This window comes from Phyllobates terribilis, unplaced genomic scaffold, assembly GCF_046119375.1.
Source record: "Phyllobates terribilis strain yellow unplaced genomic scaffold, ASM4611937v1 Scaffold_8__6_contigs__length_399053987, whole genome shotgun sequence".
Classification (NCBI taxonomy): Eukaryota; Metazoa; Chordata; class Amphibia; order Anura; family Dendrobatidae; genus Phyllobates; species Phyllobates terribilis.
In genome coordinates, this window is record NW_027362768.1 from 144511531 (window position 1) to 144530885 (window position 19355).

General features: G+C 50.6%; 2 protein-coding genes across 6 annotated transcripts in view; one reads left to right on the forward strand and one right to left on the reverse strand.

Annotated features, from left to right (window-relative positions):
- The window catches only part of YIPF1 (Yip1 domain family member 1), a 35540-nt gene extending 34063 nt beyond the window's left edge, over nucleotides 1-1477 (reverse strand). For 4 of the 5 annotated variants that reach the window (XM_073643413.1, XM_073643414.1, XM_073643412.1 and 1 more), the window contains exon 1: nucleotides 1376-1477. The gene's annotated coding sequence lies outside the window, so the exon portion shown is untranslated. Of the gene's footprint in view, nucleotides 1-1263 lie in introns of all 5 variants that reach the window. The other variant, XM_073643415.1, reaches the window with a different exon arrangement.
- A 5881-nt stretch (nucleotides 1478-7358) lies between these two features.
- The window catches only part of DIO1 (iodothyronine deiodinase 1), a 33522-nt gene continuing 21525 nt past the window's right edge, over nucleotides 7359-19355 (forward strand). Inside the window, exon 1 of the mRNA XM_073642624.1 lies at nucleotides 7359-7750. Within this exon, the coding sequence (XP_073498725.1) occupies nucleotides 7402-7750 (349 nt within the window). The 5' untranslated portion in view covers nucleotides 7359-7401. The remainder of the gene's footprint in view (nucleotides 7751-19355) is intronic.

Genomic DNA, 19355 nt, shown 5'->3' on the forward strand with positions numbered 1-19355 from the left:
AGGCGCCAGCTGCAGTAACTGCATAATATACAAAATGAAAGTGCAGCAGCACTCAGTGAGGGCCAAACTACATGAAAACAATGAAAACATTGAATCTAAACTGTATTGTTACTCAGTAAGCAGTACTTACAAAAAACTAAGGTTCTTAGCGCATAAAAATTGGCCAATTCATGTGCACCCATCATCCAGAGCAAGGTGACCTCCCTCTGATGGGTCCTGATCTACCCTACATGCCACTTTTGGGTTATTCCTGATCTACCCTACATGCCACTTTTGGGTTATTCCTGATCTACCCTACATGACACTTTTGGGTTATTCCTGATCTACCCTACATGACACTTTTGGGTTATTCCTGATCTACCCTACATGACACTTTTGGGTTATTCCTGATCTACCCTACATGCCACCTTTGGGCAATTCCTGATCTACCCTACATGCCACTTTTGGGCTACAAGCCTACAACTGAACGGGCAAGCATGTCTCTCCTGGGCTAAAACGCCTACAATTTAAATGGGTGGTAGAACTGGTTAATGGGAGGAGTGCAGAGTCAGACAGGAGGCAGTTACAACCTCCTATAGTAATACATAGTGAAAAACCTGACCAGCACCTCCTAAGTGTGAACAGGTGCAAGCTGCAGTAACTGCATAATAAAAGTGGCATGCATGGTAGCTCAGAAATAGCCCAAAAGTGGCATCCAGGGTAGATCAGGACCCATCAGGGGAGGTCACCTTGCCGTGGTTGATGAGCACACATGAATTGGCCAATTTATGCACTAAGAACCTTTGTGTCAAAGCTTTAGTGCTGGAGCAACTAACTGCCGAGTATTGGTTGCTTTATTATATCACATTTCCTGCTGTTATGTATTAAAAAATGGACAATCCCTTTTAAGAGTTTTCCCAAAATTGCAGGTTATCCTTTATCCACAGCCTAGGACAGGGGATAATTAAGGATTGCTGGGGGTCTGAATAATAGGATCTCATGAGAAGGGGTTAAAATTGTGAATTTGACAAATCTTTAGTCCAAACCTGTCCTTACTGGTGCTGCACTACAAATCCTGGCTGTAAACTACATCTCCCAGCATGCCCTGACTGACAGTCTAATTGTGGAGGGAGGGAGGCATGCTGGGAGATGTAGTTTTCCCAACAGATCCAGGAGGGTTACAAATTCTCCAGTCTGGACATTTCCCATTCTACCACCTGCAGACACCCCAGCCATTACAGCCCACAGACACTAGTGGGGAGTGCTCAGTGACTAGTCACCCACACAGACATGCACAGGCGGCATCTCCCCCAGCTCACGCAGCACCACAAGTCTCAGCAGGCACCGGTCACATGACTGCGGAGCGGATACATAGAACACAGCAGGAGCCACTTACAGTCCAGATCACGTGACGATGCAGTTGTTGCCGGAAGTCAGCGCGCAATTAACCACGTGGTCACTGTCCAGCCAATCAGAACGGGTGTTGGGCTGCCGCGCCTCCCGGACGTGATAGATGGTGCTGTGGTGTGGAGAGAAGCCGGATCTTGGTCACATGACAGTGAAAGCCGGCTACAACTCCTGCAAGGGGGAGTGTACTACAAGTCCCAGCAGAATCACTGTGCAGAGGCTTATTGTTATAGAGCAGGCTCTTTAGATATAAAGAATGATCATAAATAAGAGAATACAATAAATACAAACCATCACCTCACATGAAAGGCTGTGAGCTCTGAACATGGCTGCCTGAAATTATTGTAAGCTGCGGTTTTCCTGCAAATGCTCTGGTTTTTGGTGCAGAAAACTCTGCTGCAATAACTGAACGTGTGCACAGAGCTTTAGGGTATGTTCACACTATGATTTTTTTTTACAAATCCAATGTGTTTTTTAAGAATCAAGAATCCATGTCGTGCTCTTTTTTTTAAAGGTTTTCAGCTATGTTTTTGAAACTTTTTTTTTTTCACCATGGATTTGTTTGCTGCCTTTTGATTTAGATCTCATTTTCTGGCATCAGTTTTTTTTTTCCTCACGCATGAAGAAAAAAAAAAAAAGGACTGTTTTTCATCAGTGCCCTGGTTCCGATGTTTAGCCATTTTTGGTAATTGAGTCTGTTTCTGCCACCTGTGCATCACCTTACAAAAAAAAAAATACAAGAGTCGCTTACCCATTAAGCAGTAAAACAAGCAGAAAAAGGAAATTTTATTAGCACCAGCTTCCATCTCCCCTCTGAGTAAGGATAAAATCTGCATTCACTATAGAGAGATTTTACCCATAATGGGAACATTTTGGGAATTAATGATCAGTCCAGGAGGAAAAAAAAGCATATTTCTCTCATAAGATATATTACAACATTTCCTTTTTTCATGTGTAGTGTTGATTTCTAAATAAAAATGTAAATCATGGTTTCTCTTTAAATTATTGCAATTAAAAACTATTTCAATTTGGCGAGACCCAACCGAGCCTGATTCATTATTACATTTGCGCTTTTTTTCCTGTCTAGCTTCTGGTGCTTCTTTCCTATTATTAATTTGCACCTTTTTTTTTTTAAGTCAATTTCATGTGTTCGCCTGATTGTTGTTTTTTTTTAAAGAATTTGTCATTGTTGCCATGGTTTGGTGTTTCCAGATGATTTTGGCTGATTGCACTGAAGAGGGGCAGTACCCCGAAGCACAGTGTCTGCAAATGGAGTTTCTGGCTTATATTGTAAGTCATGTGACTTGTAAGTAATGTAAGGCTCGTTAAAGGGTAACTATTGACTTTTAGGATTGCTACTTCCTGTAGGTGGCACTAGAGTTCTGGTCCTCTTCCTCTCTGAAGAGACAATTTGTAAAAAAAAATTCCCCAAATTTTTGTGCAAATGTACTCTAGCCCCCCACACCCTCTCATCATGGTGTGAATTTGTGTATGTCGGTAATTTTTTTCAGCAAATTTTGTGACATTTTAGTGAAACATTCGACTTTTTGCTCTAAAAACTCACAAAAAAAGTTAAGGACAAAAATAGGCCTTAAGGCCTGGAAGGAAACTGAAATGTAAAACTTTCTGGCGGCTCACCGCTCTTGAGAAATCCAGAGCACACAGGGTCATTAATTAAAATGAAAAGAGATTGTAAAATGGAAATTAGCTGCTTACAAAACAAATAAGAGGCCTAGTAAATTCATTCCTTCCCATTGATCTTATCTGTGTTTGGATGAGTACTGACATGCACATAAATAAGAATGTGTATAATAAACTTCTGAAGCAATACTTTACATAATGGAATTATACAACTAAAAAAAAATCTGAATTATTTAATATCCTCGTAATTCCAAGCAGTAAATGGCAAAATCTAGGTTAAACATTAAGGGTCAAGGAGACCCCTTGAAAAGTGGCAACATCATGGAAGAGTTGTTGAATCTACTGGATGTTGCACTAACCAACAATAACGTTTCACTTGCCGTGAGGCTCGGATGCTACATCATCAGACTCAGCGCTGGTGACCATACTCATATTCAGGAGTGAAATAAGGGCAGAAAGGATGTATTGTCTGTGAAAAAGTGGCCTTCCCTTGATATATTAGCTGAAGACGTTCATCATAACGTCTTGTCTTCTCTTTGCACATTCAATCCTTTATCAACATGGTCATGATCTGTAGCAGTGTAAAGTGGCCCTGAAAGCAATAAGGCCTTCAGGTAGCTAAAGTGGCTGTAATTAAGTAGATAGAGATGGTGTGGAATGGAAGCAGATGGAATTCATTGGTATAACAGGGTTCATCTGTTGTCTAAATGGAACATAAAGTGCCTTGTAAAAGAGGCTATTCCGCTTCAGTTTGCATCCGATCTGTATTTGATGTGTTTTCCAGGTCAATTCTGTTTCTTTGATCCTAGAAAGAAGCAGAGAAATGGAAAGCAAAGTACAGATGTGAACAGAGTCAATCACTTAATTTACACCACGTCTTGGTCGCTGGCCATGACTCCATAGGGGGCTTCTGTCTCAATACCCCCCAAAAAAAAGATGTGCCTCAAATGGAGCCATTGACTTCAATAAGTTTAAAGGAGTTCATATTTATAGCCTGACACAATAGTGTAGTCTTTACTGTTATATCTGGCTAGAAAGACACTGACGTAAAAGAGGTAAAACAGAGTTCAAAGTTCTGAACTCCATTTGCCTTCTAAAAATCAATGGCTCCAGCTGGGGGACGTTTTAATCTTGTTTTTCGGATATTTAGATAGAAGCCCCTGACACAATAATTAATGGGGGCCAAGACATGGTTTGAAACTTCACTTACTCTATCTTTTGTAAGGGCTGTCACATTGTAGAAGGATCATCTTTATTCTCATTTGCACAAGGAAAGACTAGAAGCAATGGGATGAAACTAAATGGGAGGAGACACAGATTAGATATTAGAAAAAACTTTTTGACAGTTAGGGTGATTAATGAGTGGAACAGGCGGCCACGAGAGGTGGTGAGTTCCCCTTCAATGGACGTCTTCAAACAGAGGCTGGACAGACATCTGTCTGAGATGATCTAGTGAATCCTGCTTTGAGCAGGGGTTGGACCAGATGACCCAGGAGGTCCCTTCCAACTCTACCATTCTATGATTCTATGATTCTATGAATATACCAGATTGGCAGTATCCAGATAGGCGGGCTGCTCTTGAGATATTGGTAATAGAAATAAGGTTTTTATTACACCAACACATTTCGGTGCCTTTCTCAAGGTTAAGAACTAAAGGACATTTGGTTTCTTACTTTGAGAAAAGTGCTGGTCCGGCGCTGAAACACATCGATGTAATAAGAATCTTATTTCTACAACCAAGACCTCTGTAATCCCACAAGCGCAGCCCACCAAATGGGATACTCCCAATCTGGTAAATTGCTATCTGGAATGTAACATACCTGGCGGCGTCCTTGCATGGTGGTCCATCTCCCACTGTGCAAGAGGGCGCACTTGATCTCCTGTCCAGAATGTCTCTCTGGCTTTCCTCCATGCTGTCTGTTTGTGTCTGTCTCTGCTGCTTAAGGGCGGCGCCCGATCACTTCCTGCTTTTTGTACCTGCTGTGGGTCACACCCCTTGTGCGTCCTCAGCCTATTGCTGTCTGACACTTGGTATATAGCTCAGCAGCTCCCTTCTATCCCTGCCTGTGCATATGTGTTTCTTTCAGTGTGTGCTTGCACTCTGAAGTTGCCAGGTCCCGTTCCTGTTTCCCTGTCCGCCTTTCCTGGAGGCTGTATTTCCAGGCCTGTCTGAACTGTGTCCTGTATTTCTCCTGCCTTGCGGTGTCAGCTCCCGTGTCTGAACTGTGTCCTGTATGTCTCCTGCTTTGCGGTATTAGTTCCCGTGTCTGAACTGAGTCCTTTCTGTGTATCTTGTCTGTCCTGTCTGAACATGCTCCTAGCCTGTTCCTCCCGCCTTCTAGGGGCCGATTACCTAGACCCGCTCCTGTATCTTGTCTGTCCTGTCTGAACACGCTCCTTGCCTGTTCGTCCCGCCTCTCTGGGGGCAGTATTCCCAGACCCGCTCCTGTATCCCGCTGCAGTGTCGGTCTCCTCCGTACACTCAGTTCCAGTCTGAACTCTCTCCTATCCTTTACCTGTTTTTCCTCTATGTCCGTTCCCTTCCCTTTTTCTGCAGAGTCTGAACTCGTACCTAACTCCTGCCTGTTGTCTCTGTACTCCCGTTTGTGAGTTTGTGGTCCACTCGCTACTTCACTGCAAGTACCCTGTGGGTGTCTGGCTCTGTCTTTCCCTTCCTGTCTGTTCCGTGTGAACAGAGTCCTGTCCTGCCCTGTTTCTGCCCGCTGCTCCGGCAGTCCTGTCCTGCCCAGCTTCTGCCCGCTGCTCCGGCAGTCCTGTCCTGCCCAGCTTCTGCCCGCTGCTCCGGCAGTCCTGTCCTGCCCAGCTTCTGCCCGCTGCTCCGGCAGTCCTGTCCTGCCCAGCTTCTGCCCGCTGCTCCGGCAGTCCTGTCCTGCCCAGCTTCTGCCCGCTGCTCCGGCAGTCCTGTCCTGCCCAGCTTCTGCCCGCTGCTCCGGCAGTCCTGTCCTGCCCAGCTTCTGCCCGCTGCTCCGGCAGTCCTGTCCTGCCCTGCTTCTGCCCGCTGCTCCGGCAGTCCTGTCCTGCCCTGCTTCTGCCCGCTGCTCCGGCAGTCCTGTCCTGCCCTGCTTCTGCCCGCTGCTCCGGCAGTCCTGTCCTGTCCTGCCCTGCTTCTGCCCGCTGCTCCGGCAGTCCTGTCCTGCCCTGCCTGTACCCTTCTGCCTGTATTGTTCCTGAGTCCCGGTGTGTACTGGGTCCTATCCCGCCTGTGTTCCTACCTGCTAGTGCCTCCCTGTCTGCACTCTTGCTGTGCTTGCCTATACCCCCCTGCCTGCTTACCCGCCTGCCTGCATACCAGTCGTGCCTGCCTATACCCACCAGTCAGTGTGCCAGCCTACCAGTCTGTTCCTGTATTCCCCTGTGTGGGTCAACAGCCGTGTCCGGGGTCTGTCCTGGAGTAGCACCTGGTCCCTCTGCTCGGTTCCTCCTTGGTGCACTGGCGTCGTATGCCGTCGTGCGACCCTGGTCGGATCGGGTGAATACTTAGTCACGCCCCTCCAGGCATTCACTCTCCGGCACGGTCCAGTGGAATCACTACCAATCACACGCACACGCCGCTTAGCCCGGGCGTGTGCATAACATGGAAGAAGATTTTTCTCCAGCCATTGCGCCGCAGCAGCGGATTTAAGAATCTTTTAGGTGTTCTCCTTTGTTCCCTACTGTATTGCCCTATTTTGTGTGCTTTTGTCCCATCCAGATTTCTTCTATAAGGAATAGGCACCATATATGTAATGGTTGTACAAATGGACGCAACACTCTATCGCTTCAATGTACAGTCATCCCTTTAGAGTCCTGAATGGTGGATTGGTTCTACTTTAATGTCAATTTAATCTCATGAATATCTGGAATCTGCAACCAACTTGGCTCAATGTTTGGCATTACCTTGAATTTGTGACTCCTGACGTTTAAGGGCAAGTGTCCTCAAAAATGCGTCTTCCACTATCAAGTTGATCAAACATGGCCACATCTTTTTTACATAATAAGCATAATTGTCTTTTCCAGTAATTGAATGTTTTCATAATGTGCCTGTGGATGTGGTGTATCCATTCATAATCAGTTACATCATTGAGGCACCTCTGTGATGCCTTGGCTCAGTAGAAGGTTGCGAGACGTAGTATGGGTGACAGGTATACTTTTGTCTACTGATATATTGTATATCACGACAATACTCTTATTTTCTTTATATGCTCATCACATATTCATATAGTGTGTTTGGTAAAAGGAAACACCTAGCTTTGCTTGCTGCCAACAAATAGTTCCCCGAGGGGACAATCTCCATGAAGCAGGTTTGGCCACTAATAAAAAAAAATACTTTGTACAAGCTTTAAATCTCACAGTTCTTTGTTGGGTCTATTCATAATGGAGATGTCTGCTCAGCTGTTAAAATGCGCAGCGCGGTGTGTGCAGAAGGCTCTGATCTTCTGCTTTCTTTTTCTATACGTTGTTGTGGGTAAGACCCTCATGTTCCTGGCTCCGAAAACTATGGAAACTATCCTAAAATCTCGCTTTGAGATGACTGGAGCCCACGTGCCAAAGTTCCAGTATGAAGACTGGGGACCGACGGTCTTCACTTTTAAATTCTTGTGGTCGCTTCTCCAGATTATGTGGCTTCGCTTGGAAGATGAAGCATTTTTGGGGCAGATTGCACCGAATACACCAGTGGTGGACATGAATGGAGAACTACATCATGTCTGGGATTATTTCCGTGGTAAGAACACGATGCCTATATCTTCTTTCTTCCCAGACTGATGATAAATAGATGCCCCATAATGTAGTACAAATAGTTAATGTAATGCATGCTATAAAGGTAATAAAACTGAAGATAAAGACTTAAAAAAAACGTTAAAATTCACTAATTCGTTAGGTAGGTTGGATGGCTTTCAATTTTCCCATATGTGTCAAAGTAGCTCATGACATTAATTGCGAAATATAATATTTAGTGTAGAGCACTAAAAAAGTAAAAATTATTTATATATCTTTTTTTTTATCCAGTCCATTTTTGGGGATTTTGTGTCCAATTTGCCTTTTTTCAGTTTTTTTTTTTGTGTTGTTCCAATACACACAAAGGAAATAAACATGTGTATAGCAAAACGTGTAATTGCGATAATTTTCTGGAAGAAATACTTCATTTTCTGGATCAATTTCAAGGGTACCAACACTTTCAGCCATGACTGTATATGCTTCTATGCTAATAAGTTTGTCTGATTTAGGAAAACTATTTTGAAATTAACTTAGGGAATTTTGACTCATAAATGAGGTTCCCCTCTTTAGGACCCTTATGCTCTAGGGAGAATGGAGAGTATACCGCTGATTTTTTTTCCCCTTATGTGGCCCTGTGCGGAATTGAACAATAAGGCCCCGATTCATCATTTACGGGGTTTTTTAAGTCATTTTCCTTTCTTGTCTTGTCGTATCAGTTTCTATTTTGGTGCCAAATACATCAAAATGGCGTATAAGATTCATGAATTTGGCGCAAAGTAAAAAAAAAAATGATCTTTTTCTTGTCTTGATCTGTTTTTGAGACTTTTGAAGCCAAAATTCACAAAACAATTCACCAAAAAGTTGGCATACTCAAAAATACACTGTGGGGGGGGAGAGTGAATTTGCGCCAAATTTTGTAGCTTTTTAAAATGTCGCAATTGATGAATCAGCCTAAAATATCTGGAATTGCTAAACGTCGCTCATGAGGCGGAAAACAACAACAAAAAAACAAACAGACGAGCACGTATGAAATAGACTTCAAAAAAGGCACAAATAGAATAATGATTTGGGGCCAAACAAAAAAGAAAACAAAACTAGACAAAAAACAGGCGCAAGGAAAGTGATGAATCAGGGCCTAAGTCTCATTTGTCAAATTAATCTAAAACAAAATCTGTCTTTGTTGTCCATAGCAACCAATCAGAGCTCATGTGGCACCCCAGGGGTCTGGTTTCCACAGTAATAGCAATATTACGTCTGAGAGCAGGTGGGAGGTCTCCTGGTCAGGAATCCTAAGCATGCCACACCTCCTGCCCAGTCCTGGGAGGGGAAGAACTTCCCCTATATAAACTGGGGCTGAGGCAGGGTTAGAAGAGAGAAAGAGAAGAAGAGGAGTCCCAGACAGAGACACAGTCTGGTCTGGAGTGAGGTAGCTATAGGGAAAGAGAGATCAGGAGCTCTGTGGGAGCCGTGCTAAAAGAGGTCAGGGGCTGGAAGCTGTAGAGCTCGCCCTGATTGAAGAGTTCTCACCGGACCCGGAGTCCGAGGCTGTGGGGACTAATCCTTACCCAGCAGCAGAAACCGACCGGCAGGGGATTTCAGGTCCTCTGGCCAAGAAACCCGAAGGCACGGTCACACGCAAGGGACCAGCACCGCCGTCGTGAAGCGGAAGCTACCAGAAGGCCCCAAGTCACCGGCCATACGGGTGAGCACCACACGGTACACTCAGGGACGTGGGCTACTTTTACCCGCCTCTAGCAAGGTAGCCAGAAGAGTACAATTAGTTGGGGAGGCCTACAACTCCACCTGGCCAGGGGAGATCCCATCTGCTCACGGACTGACCAGGCCCCGATCGCTAGCCAGTACTCCGGGAGGGTCTATCTTTGCCACCAGTAAAGACCCTGAATTACACCGCACCGTCTCTGAGTGTTTCATCATCCACGTCCGCTGCCCTGAGGCCATACCCCTCCCGTTGGGGGTTATACCATCCACGCTGCACGACCGTACCACCGGCCTCAGCGGTCTGCCCTGCAGCGGCGGTTTCGTAACCGCATTCAACGGGTGGCGTAGTCGAACAATATCACATCTGCCACTAAAAACATCGCCACTTAGTTTGACACCCTGGGCACGGACCGGGTCACCGCCACGAGGACTACTATCCCCAACAGATCCGGCTCCGGGTATTCCCCTAACATGGCCCAGGGGGCGCGTCAACTTTTGGCGTAGTCGGCAGGATTTCGTGCCCGCAACCACCGGGTACTGCGTGCCTGAAAAAGACTGTTAAACTTACCTGTGGTGAAGATTCCCGCCATCCGACGCCATCTTCTGCCTTCTTCCCGCCATCCGTGGAGTTTTCCCGCCATCCGACGCCATCTTCTGCCTTCTTCCCGCCATCCGTGTGTAACGGGTCCGGGAGGCGGAACCTCTGAGCTACTATACAAGGGGGCGGCCCTTGTAAGGGAGCGGGTGGCAGTCTCTGGATGAACGGACAGGGAGATACGGCAAGTGATCAGGGCAGTCTCTGGGTAAGGGGTAGGTACGACCTGTGATGGCAGAGCCTCCGGGTAGGCTAGCAGGCAGATGGTAGATTGGTGCTCCCAGGTGAGCAAGCGAGAGTCTCTGGAAAAGCAGGTGGTCACGGCACGTGACGGCGGAGCCTCCGGGCTGGCAGGCAGGCAGGTAACGGAGAAGCGCTCCCAGGTGAGCGGGCAAGAGTCTCTGGAATAGCTGGTGGTCACCGCACGTGACAACGGGACCTCCGGGCTGGCAAGCAGGCAGGTAACGGAGATGCGCTCCCAGGTGAGCGGGCAAGAGTCTCTGAGATAGCTGGTGGTCACAGCACGTGACAACGGAGCCTCCGGGCTGGCAAGCAGGCAGATAACGGAGAAGCGCTCCCAGGTGAGCGGGCAAGCTGGTCCATAGACAGACTGACCGGAGTAGTAAGGCAGACCGTCGGACCTCAGGCAAGCAGGCAGGTAGCTGATATGCGCTCCCAGGTGAGCGGGCAGGCTGGTCCTTAGACAGACTGACAGGAGTAGTAAGGCAGACCGTCGGACCTCAGACTGGCAGACAGGTAACAAGTATTCAGGCAGGAATCAGGCAGGTAACTGGCAGGTAACTGGCAACGGGACCTGAGGGCTGAAGCACAGGTGAGACACAGGTGCAAACAACATTGCTCGGGCACCTCCATTTTGGAGGAGGTGCCTTATATATGATGAAGTCCTCCGGCCATTGGCCGGGGACTCCTTAGGGCGGCGCGCGCGGCCCCTTTAAGAGGAGGGGAGCGCGCGCGCGCGCGCCCTAAGCACAGGGGCCGGGAAGGGACGCGCGCTGAGAGCAGAGCGGGAGGAGGACGCCGGGAAGGAGCGCGCGCTGACAGCAGAGCGGGGAGAGGACGCCGGGCACGGAGCAGAGCGGTGAGGGGAGCAGCGTCCCTGCCTAGCAGAGGGCAGGGACGCCAGCGCTACAGTACCCCCCCCTTTAGGCCCCCCCTTTTTTAGGCCAGACAGAAATTTAGCTAGGATGAGAGGGGCATGGATGTTCTCCCGGGGCTCCCACGTTCTCTCCTCAGGACCAAACCCCTTCCAATCTACCAGAAAAAAGGTCTTTCCTCTTACCCTTTTGGTGGCAAGAATGTTCTCTACCTCAAACTCGTCCTCAGCAGAAACCGGAGCAGGAGGCGTACCTGTAGACTTGGAAAAAGAGTTAAGTACCACAGGTTTGAGGAGAGATACATGGAAGGAGTTAGGGATCCGTAAGTTGGCCGGGAGTTTCATTTTATAGGCCACCGGGTTGATCTGACTGATGACCTCCAGTGGGCCGATGAACCGAGGCCCTAACTTATAGGAAGGGATCTTGAGCCGGACATATTTGGACGAGAGCCAGACTTTATCCCCAGGGCGGAATTGAGGAGGGTCCAGACGTTTTTTGTCAGCGTGTCTTTTCATACGCTCGGATGACAGAAGGAGTGCGGACCGGGTACTCTCCCATATGGAGGAAAATTTGTTAACAAGAGATTCCGCAGCCGGATTGTCCGCCGAGGTGGAGACGGGAAACGGGATCCGAGGATGCTGACCGTAGACTACAAAAAACGGGGATTTGGAGGAAGACTCGCTCTCGTGATTGTTGTACGAGAATTCGGCCCATGGCAGAAGATCCACCCAGTCAGAATGGTGGGCATTAACGAAGTGCCGAAGGTAACTGGTCAGGTTCTGATTGATCCGCTCCACTTGACCATTAGACTGTGGGTGGTAAGCGGAGGAGAAGTCCAGGGTGACGTCCAGCAATTTACAAGTGGCTCTCCAGAAACGGGAAGTGAACTGTACCCCACGATCCGACACGATGTGACGGGGCAGGCCATGAAGACGGAAGATGTGGCGGATAAAGTCTTTAGCCAGCTCGGGTGCAGACGGAAGACCTGGCAGTGGAATGAAGTGAGCCATCTTGGAGAAGCGGTCAGCGACCACCCAAATGACCGTACAACCGGCAGAGACGGGCAGATCAGTAATGAAGTCCATCGCTATATGCTGCCAGGGGGCAGCAGGTACTGGCAGAGGTAGGAGGCGGCCGGCCGGCAGGTGTCTCGGAACTTTGTTGCGGGCGCAGGACACACAGGCAGAAACAAAGTCTATTACATCCTTGTGCAGGTTAGGCCACCAGTAGTGCCGGGTAATAAGCTGGAGGGTCTTTTTCTGACCGGCGTGGCCAGCTAGTTTAGACGAATGACCCCAGTGTAGGATCTTCTCCCGATCAGGTACTGGTACGAACGTCTTACCAGGAGGAAGACGATTTAGACTCACGGGAGCCACCTGCATTACTCTGGCGGGATCGATGATATGTTTCGGATCCTCCTCGAGATCAGACACCAGAAAGGATCGAGACAAGGCGTCCGCCTTGACGTTTTTGTCAGCCGGGCGAAAATGAAGGACAAAATCAAAACGAGCAAAAAACAAGGACCACCGGGCTTGGCGCGGGTTAAGTCTCTGGGCATGCTGGAGGTAAGCCAAGTTCTTGTGGTCAGTGTAAATTATTACCGGGTGAAGAGCCCCCTCGAGCAGGTAACGCCACTCCTCCAATGCCAGTTTGATGGCCAATAACTCTCGGTCTCCTATGGAATAGTTGCGCTCAGAGGAGGAGAAGAGTTTAGAGAAGAAGCCACAAGTTACCATCCTCCCGGAAGATGATTTTTGAGTAAGTACCGCTCCGGCTCCAGAGGAGGAGGCGTCAACTTCCAGGAAGAACTGCTTGTTGCCATCTGGGCGATGCAGCACCGGGGCGGAAGAGAAGGCCTGTTTAAGGGAAAGAAAGGCCTCCTCTGCTTCGGGTGGCCACTCTTTGGGATTAGTACCTTTACGGGTGAGCGCAGAAATTGGGGCCGTCCGGGAAGAGAAGTGTGGTATGAAGAGGCGGTAGTAGTTGGCGAAGCCCAGGAATCGCTGAATGGCCTTCAACCCCTCCGGTCGGGGCCATTTCTCGATGGCAGACAGTTTCTCAGGATCCATTTGTAGGCCGGTCTGAGAGATAATGTAGCCCAGAAACGGAAGCGAGGTCTGCTCAAAGAGGCACTTCTCAAATTTAGCGTAGAGATGGTTCTGCCTTAGCCTGAGCAGGACCTGACGAACGTCCCTCCGGTGAGTCTGGAGATCCGGAGAGAAGACCAAGATGTCGTCCAGGTACACCACTACGCAGGAGTAGAGAAGGTCCCGGAAGATGTCATTGACCAACTCTTGAAAGACGGCAGGAGCGTTACAGAGACCAAAGGGCATTACCAGGTATTCATAGTGGCCGTCCCGGGTGTTGAATGCCGTCTTCCATTCATCCCCCTGACGAATACGAACCAGGTTGTACGCCCCACGAAGGTCCAGTTTGGTGAAGATCCTAGCCCCCCTCAGACGATCAAATAATTCTGGAATGAGCGGAAGGGGGTACTTATTCTTCACCGTGATCAGGTTTAGGCCTCTATAGTCTATACAGGGACGGAGAGAGCCGTCCTTCTTTTTGACGAAAAAGAAGCCTGCTCCCGCCGGGGAGGTAGATTTCCGGATGAATCCTCTGGCCAGATTCTCCTCAATATATTCGGACATTGACCGGGTCTCAGCAGCGGATAAAGGATAGATACGCCCACGGGGAGGAGTAGTACCGGGTAGCAGATCGATGGGACAGTCGTATGGTCTATGTGGTGGTAATGTCTCTGCCTCCTTTTTATTAAAGACATCTGCATAAGACCAATAAGGAATCGGAAGTCCAGGTAGATTAGCTGGGGTAGGAGAGGGACGGACGGGATGGACGGGAACCAGGCAGGTTTTATGACAGTCTTGTCCCCAGCGAAGGACCTCTCCGGTTTGCCAGTCTAGCACGGGTGCATGTCTCTGGAGCCAGGGCAGACCTAGCAAGAGGGCGTGAGAGAGTCCAGGTAGAACATGAAAGGAGATACTTTCAGAATGCAGCATTCCCACCTGCAGGGTAATGGATTCGGTGATGAGTTGAATGGGGCGAGGTAAGAGGCCCCCATCCACGGCAGCGACAGACAAGGGTACAGCCAGAGGTTTGGTGGGGATGCGGTATTTCTCAACCAGGGACTGTGAAATAAGGTTCCCGGCTGCTCCAGAGTCAAGTTGGGCTAGTTCGAAATAACGGTTCTCCCCGTAGATGATCGAAACTGACAACAGCAGGGATGGAGAGGATTTATTCTTGTCTAGGTGGACCTCTCTGAGCGAACCTAGACACAGGCGTTTCCCGACCTCTCCGGGCAGGCACGGATCCGGTGCTCCTTACTGCCACAGTAGAAGCAGCTCCCCTCGGCACGGCGTGAGTCCTGACGGGTTTTGACCATCTTGGTCTGGTCGACCTGCATAGGCTCAGGAGAGTGTACCTGGGGAGAAATGGAGGGAATGACGGGTTTCTGGAAAGTAGGAGCTAAACGTGGAATCCTTCTCTCACGGGTGACCTCTTTGGCACGCTCCTGGAACCGTAGGTCAATCCGGGTGGCAAGAGTTATTAAGTCATCGAGAGTGGTAGGAATGTCCCGACCGGCAAGTTCATCTTTAATACGGCCGGACAGACCCTCCCAGAAGACGGAAACCAGAGCGTCGTTATCCCAGGCCAGCTCCGAGGCAAGGGTACGGAACCGTATGGCATATTGGCCCACGGTGAGACTCCCCTGACGGAGGCGTAGCAACGATGATGCAGATGAGGTCTTCCGTCCGGGTTCGTCGAAGACTTTCCGGAAAGCCGTGAGAAAAGCAGGCAAGTTGGACACCAGGGGGTCTCCTCTCTCCCATAGAGGATTCAGCCAGGCCAGGGCCTCCCCGGTGAGATGGGACATGATGAAGGCAATTTTGGCCCGGTCGGAGTTAAACTGGTAGGACAAAAGTTCAAAATGCAGGGTGCACTGATTTAAGAAGCCCCGAGCCTGGACGGGGTCGCCTCCGAAGCGAGGAGGTGCAGAAAGCCGGGGTCCGGGGTAGGATACCATAGTATTAGTGGGCAGCGGAGCTGCCGGATTGCAAGATATGGCACTGGCGGAGGTTGTTGGTGGATCAGACAGAGTGTTCAGGCGAGTATTAACATTCCGCAGGTGACCCAGGATGGCCTCCTGTTGGGACCTCTGACGGGACAGTTCTAGACAGAGGTCCGAGAGCGAGGGAGCTTGGGTGCCACCGGGTTCCATGGCCCGAGCAAACTGTAACGGGTCCGGGAGGCGGAACCTCTGAGCTACTATACAAGGGGGCGGCCCTTGTAAGGGAGCGGGTGGCAGTCTCTGGATGAACGGACAGGGAGATACGGCAAGTGATCAGGGCAGTCTCTGGGTAAGGGGTAGGTACGACCTGTGATGGCAGAGCCTCCGGGTAGGCTAGCAGGCAGATGGTAGATTGGTGCTCCCAGGTGAGCAAGCGAGAGTCTCTGGAAAAGCAGGTGGTCACGGCACGTGACGGCGGAGCCTCCGGGCTGGCAGGCAGGCAGGTAACGGAGAAGCGCTCCCAGGTGAGCGGGCAAGAGTCTCTGGAATAGCTGGTGGTCACCGCACGTGACAACGGGACCTCCGGGCTGGCAAGCAGGCAGGTAACGGAGATGCGCTCCCAGGTGAGCGGGCAAGAGTCTCTGAGATAGCTGGTGGTCACAGCACGTGACAACGGAGCCTCCGGGCTGGCAAGCAGGCAGATAACGGAGAAGCGCTCCCAGGTGAGCGGGCAAGCTGGTCCATAGACAGACTGACCGGAGTAGTAAGGCAGACCGTCGGACCTCAGGCAAGCAGGCAGGTAGCTGATATGCGCTCCCAGGTGAGCGGGCAGGCTGGTCCTTAGACAGACTGACAGGAGTAGTAAGGCAGACCGTCGGACCTCAGACTGGCAGACAGGTAACAAGTATTCAGGCAGGAATCAGGCAGGTAACTGGCAGGTAACTGGCAACGGGACCTGAGGGCTGAAGCACAGGTGAGACACAGGTGCAAACAACATTGCTCGGGCACCTCCATTTTGGAGGAGGTGCCTTATATATGATGAAGTCCTCCGGCCATTGGCCGGGGACTCCTTAGGGCGGCGCGCGCGGCCCCTTTAAGAGGAGGGGAGCGCGCGCGCGCGCGCCCTAAGCACAGGGGCCGGGAGGGGACGCGCGCTGAGAGCAGAGCGGGAGGAGGACACCGGGAAGGAGCGCGCGCTGACAGCAGAGCGGGGAGAGGACGCCGGGCACGGAGCAGAGCGGTGAGGGGAGCAGCGTCCCTGCCTAGCAGAGGGCAGGGACGCCAGCGCTACACCGTGGAGTTTTCCCGCCATTGGACGCCATCTTGAGGATGCCGCGCGGGAAGAAGAGGGGCGTGGACTCCGAAAGCCCGCGAGAACTGAAGCCCCGCCTCACGTCCGGACGTTGCGTAAGGTCCTGGAAGGAGCCCAGCAGACGCCGACGTCACAGGAGCGCGACGGAAGGTCCTCAACCCTGACGATCCACTGCGGAGCCGCGGCCTACGGAAGAGGATCATCGCAAGGTAGGCCACGGTCCACTAGGGGGGAGGAGGATGTCGGATACGGAGGAGAGCTTCACCGCCACAGCCGCCGCCAGCGCCACCGCTGCTGCGGTCATGCCTTTCACCATGCCCTATATCCCGGGGGCAGCCTGGCTACCCCAGTACTCAGGGGAGTCACATACCCTAACTGACTTCAGAGAAAAGCTGGATAGCCTCTTCCAGGTGTACCCCCTCACAGAAGAGCAAAAAGTGAGCATCCTGGTGGCTCAATTAACAGGGGCAGCCCAAAGGGAGGTAAAGTCCTGGCCACTCGGGAGGAGGAGGACTGTCGCAGAGATACTAGCCCGGCTGAAGGACACCTTTGATACCCGTACCTCAGCCGAGATCAAGCTTAGATTCTACGGGTGCAAGCAGCGAGCACATGAGAATATAAGGGACTATGCACTAAACCTACAAGAGGCCCTGAGAGCCATTAAGCAGGCCGACCCTGACGGCCTGGGAAACGAAGACAAGTTGTTGACTGAACAATTTATAGAGGGTCTACATTGCAATGCCCACCGAACCCAGTTGCGGGCAATGGCCTTACAGGACCCTCATCTGGACTTTGCACAGTTCAAGGACAGAGCCATCCGGGTGCTCCGAGAACCGGCACCAGGTGGCACTGTGACCCACAGACGCCCTACTACCACTTACCACCAGGAGACGGCGCCCTTGTCGGCAGGGCCTGTGGGAGCTGATGCGCAGGCTTTAAACAATGCCCCGGCTACAGACCTGCACCATCAGGTCCAAGAGCTAACTAAAAGCGTTGCTGCGCTAACCCGAACTGTGCAGTCTTTACAGGTTTCTACTCCAGGGAAGATCCAGCTGGCATCCGGACCGGAGGATATCCCGTGGCGCCGACCAAGGAGGACCCCACCGGCCAGAGGAAGACCCAGCGACCGATACAACGAGGACGGACAACCCATCTGCCGCCGCTGCAATCAACCCGGACATATGGCAAGGTACTGTCCTTTAAACTGGCACAACCTGGGGTAGAGGGCCAACCCCTAGGAATAAGATCACCAGGCCCATCGAGCTGGCGTGACAAATACGTGGGAGGACGTCCAGTCTTGCCTGTAGTACTGGATGGCATTCCTATGAGTGCCCTACTGGACACCGGGTCACAGGTCACCACCATCCCGTACGTGCTCTTCAAGCAGTACTGGAATGACTCGGATATTACCCGCTACCCTGACGACGACTTGAGTATCATCGCCAGCAATGGTCAGCCCGTGCCGCAGATCGGATTTAAAGAGGTGACCATTAAAATCGGTAAAGTCAAACTGGCAGCACAGGGACTGATCATTGTGGACATTGACAAGCGCGAGAGTCACCCAAAGATAACTCTAGGAACTAATGTGATTGAAAATTGTCTTGCAGAGGTGATTCTCATTTTACAACAGGTTGCCAAGAACGCCAGCTCCGGTCAGCAGCGAGTGCTCCAAAAAGAGATCCGGGCACTGATGCGACGGCAACAGGTGGAACTCTCCGGTGGTGAGATTGGTAGCGTGAGAATGTGTGACCCTTTCCCTATTGCCATGCCCCCGAAAAGTGAAATGATGATTTGGTGCCGGGCAGCTATTGGTCTGAGAGGTAGAGATTACCAGGCAATGGTAGAACCAGTCTACTCAGATAGTAGGCCCACCATTTTGACGGCACGGGGGGTGGTTGATGTACACCATGGGAGGGTGCCCGTTCGCATAATAAATATCGGGAAGAGGGAAGTGTACCTGCCCCGGTATGCTACGCTAGCCAAATTGTATACCATCAACCAAAATTCTGTACAGTCCGTGGAACCCTTGCCTCCATCTCATCCAGAGGAAGGTAACAACAAATGGAGGACTGGTGTCAGCAATTGCATTTGGGTACTGACTCCACACCCGCTCACCAAAAGCAGGGAGTCTACCGGGTGATCCAGGAATACGAGAGAGTGTTCAGTAAACACCCGCTAGACTTCGGGCGAGTGAAGGGAGTGGAACATCACATCCCCACGGGAGACCATCCTCCCATAAAGGAGAGGTATCGTCCCGTACCCCCTGCACACTACCAACACGCCAAGGGGATGCTTAGAGACATGAAGGAGGCTGGGGTAATCAGGGATAGCTGTAGCCCCTGGGCAGCTCCACTAGTCTTGGTTAAAAAGAAAGACAACACCATGAGAATGTGTGTAGATTACCGGAAAATCAACCGTATCACACACAAAGATGCGTTCCCCTTACCAAGGATAGAGGAGTCTTTGGCTGCTTTAAAATCTGCTAACTTCTTCTCCACTTTGGATCTCACTAGCGGGTACTGGCAGGTTCCTGTAGCAGAGGCGGACCGGGAGAAGACCGCATTCACCACCCCGATGGGACTTAGTGAGTTTACCTGCATGCCGTTCGGACTCTGCAACGCACCAGGAACCTTCCAACGATTGATGGAATGCTGTCTGGGACACCGGAACTTTGAGACGGTCCTGCTGTACCTGGACGATGTTATAGTTTATTCCAAAACCTACGAGGACCACCTGAAACACCTGGCGAAAGTGTTTGAAGCCCTGGCAAACTACGGTCTGAAGGTGAAACCGTCGAAGTGTCACCTGCTAAAACCAAAAGTGCAGTACCTGGGACACGTGGTG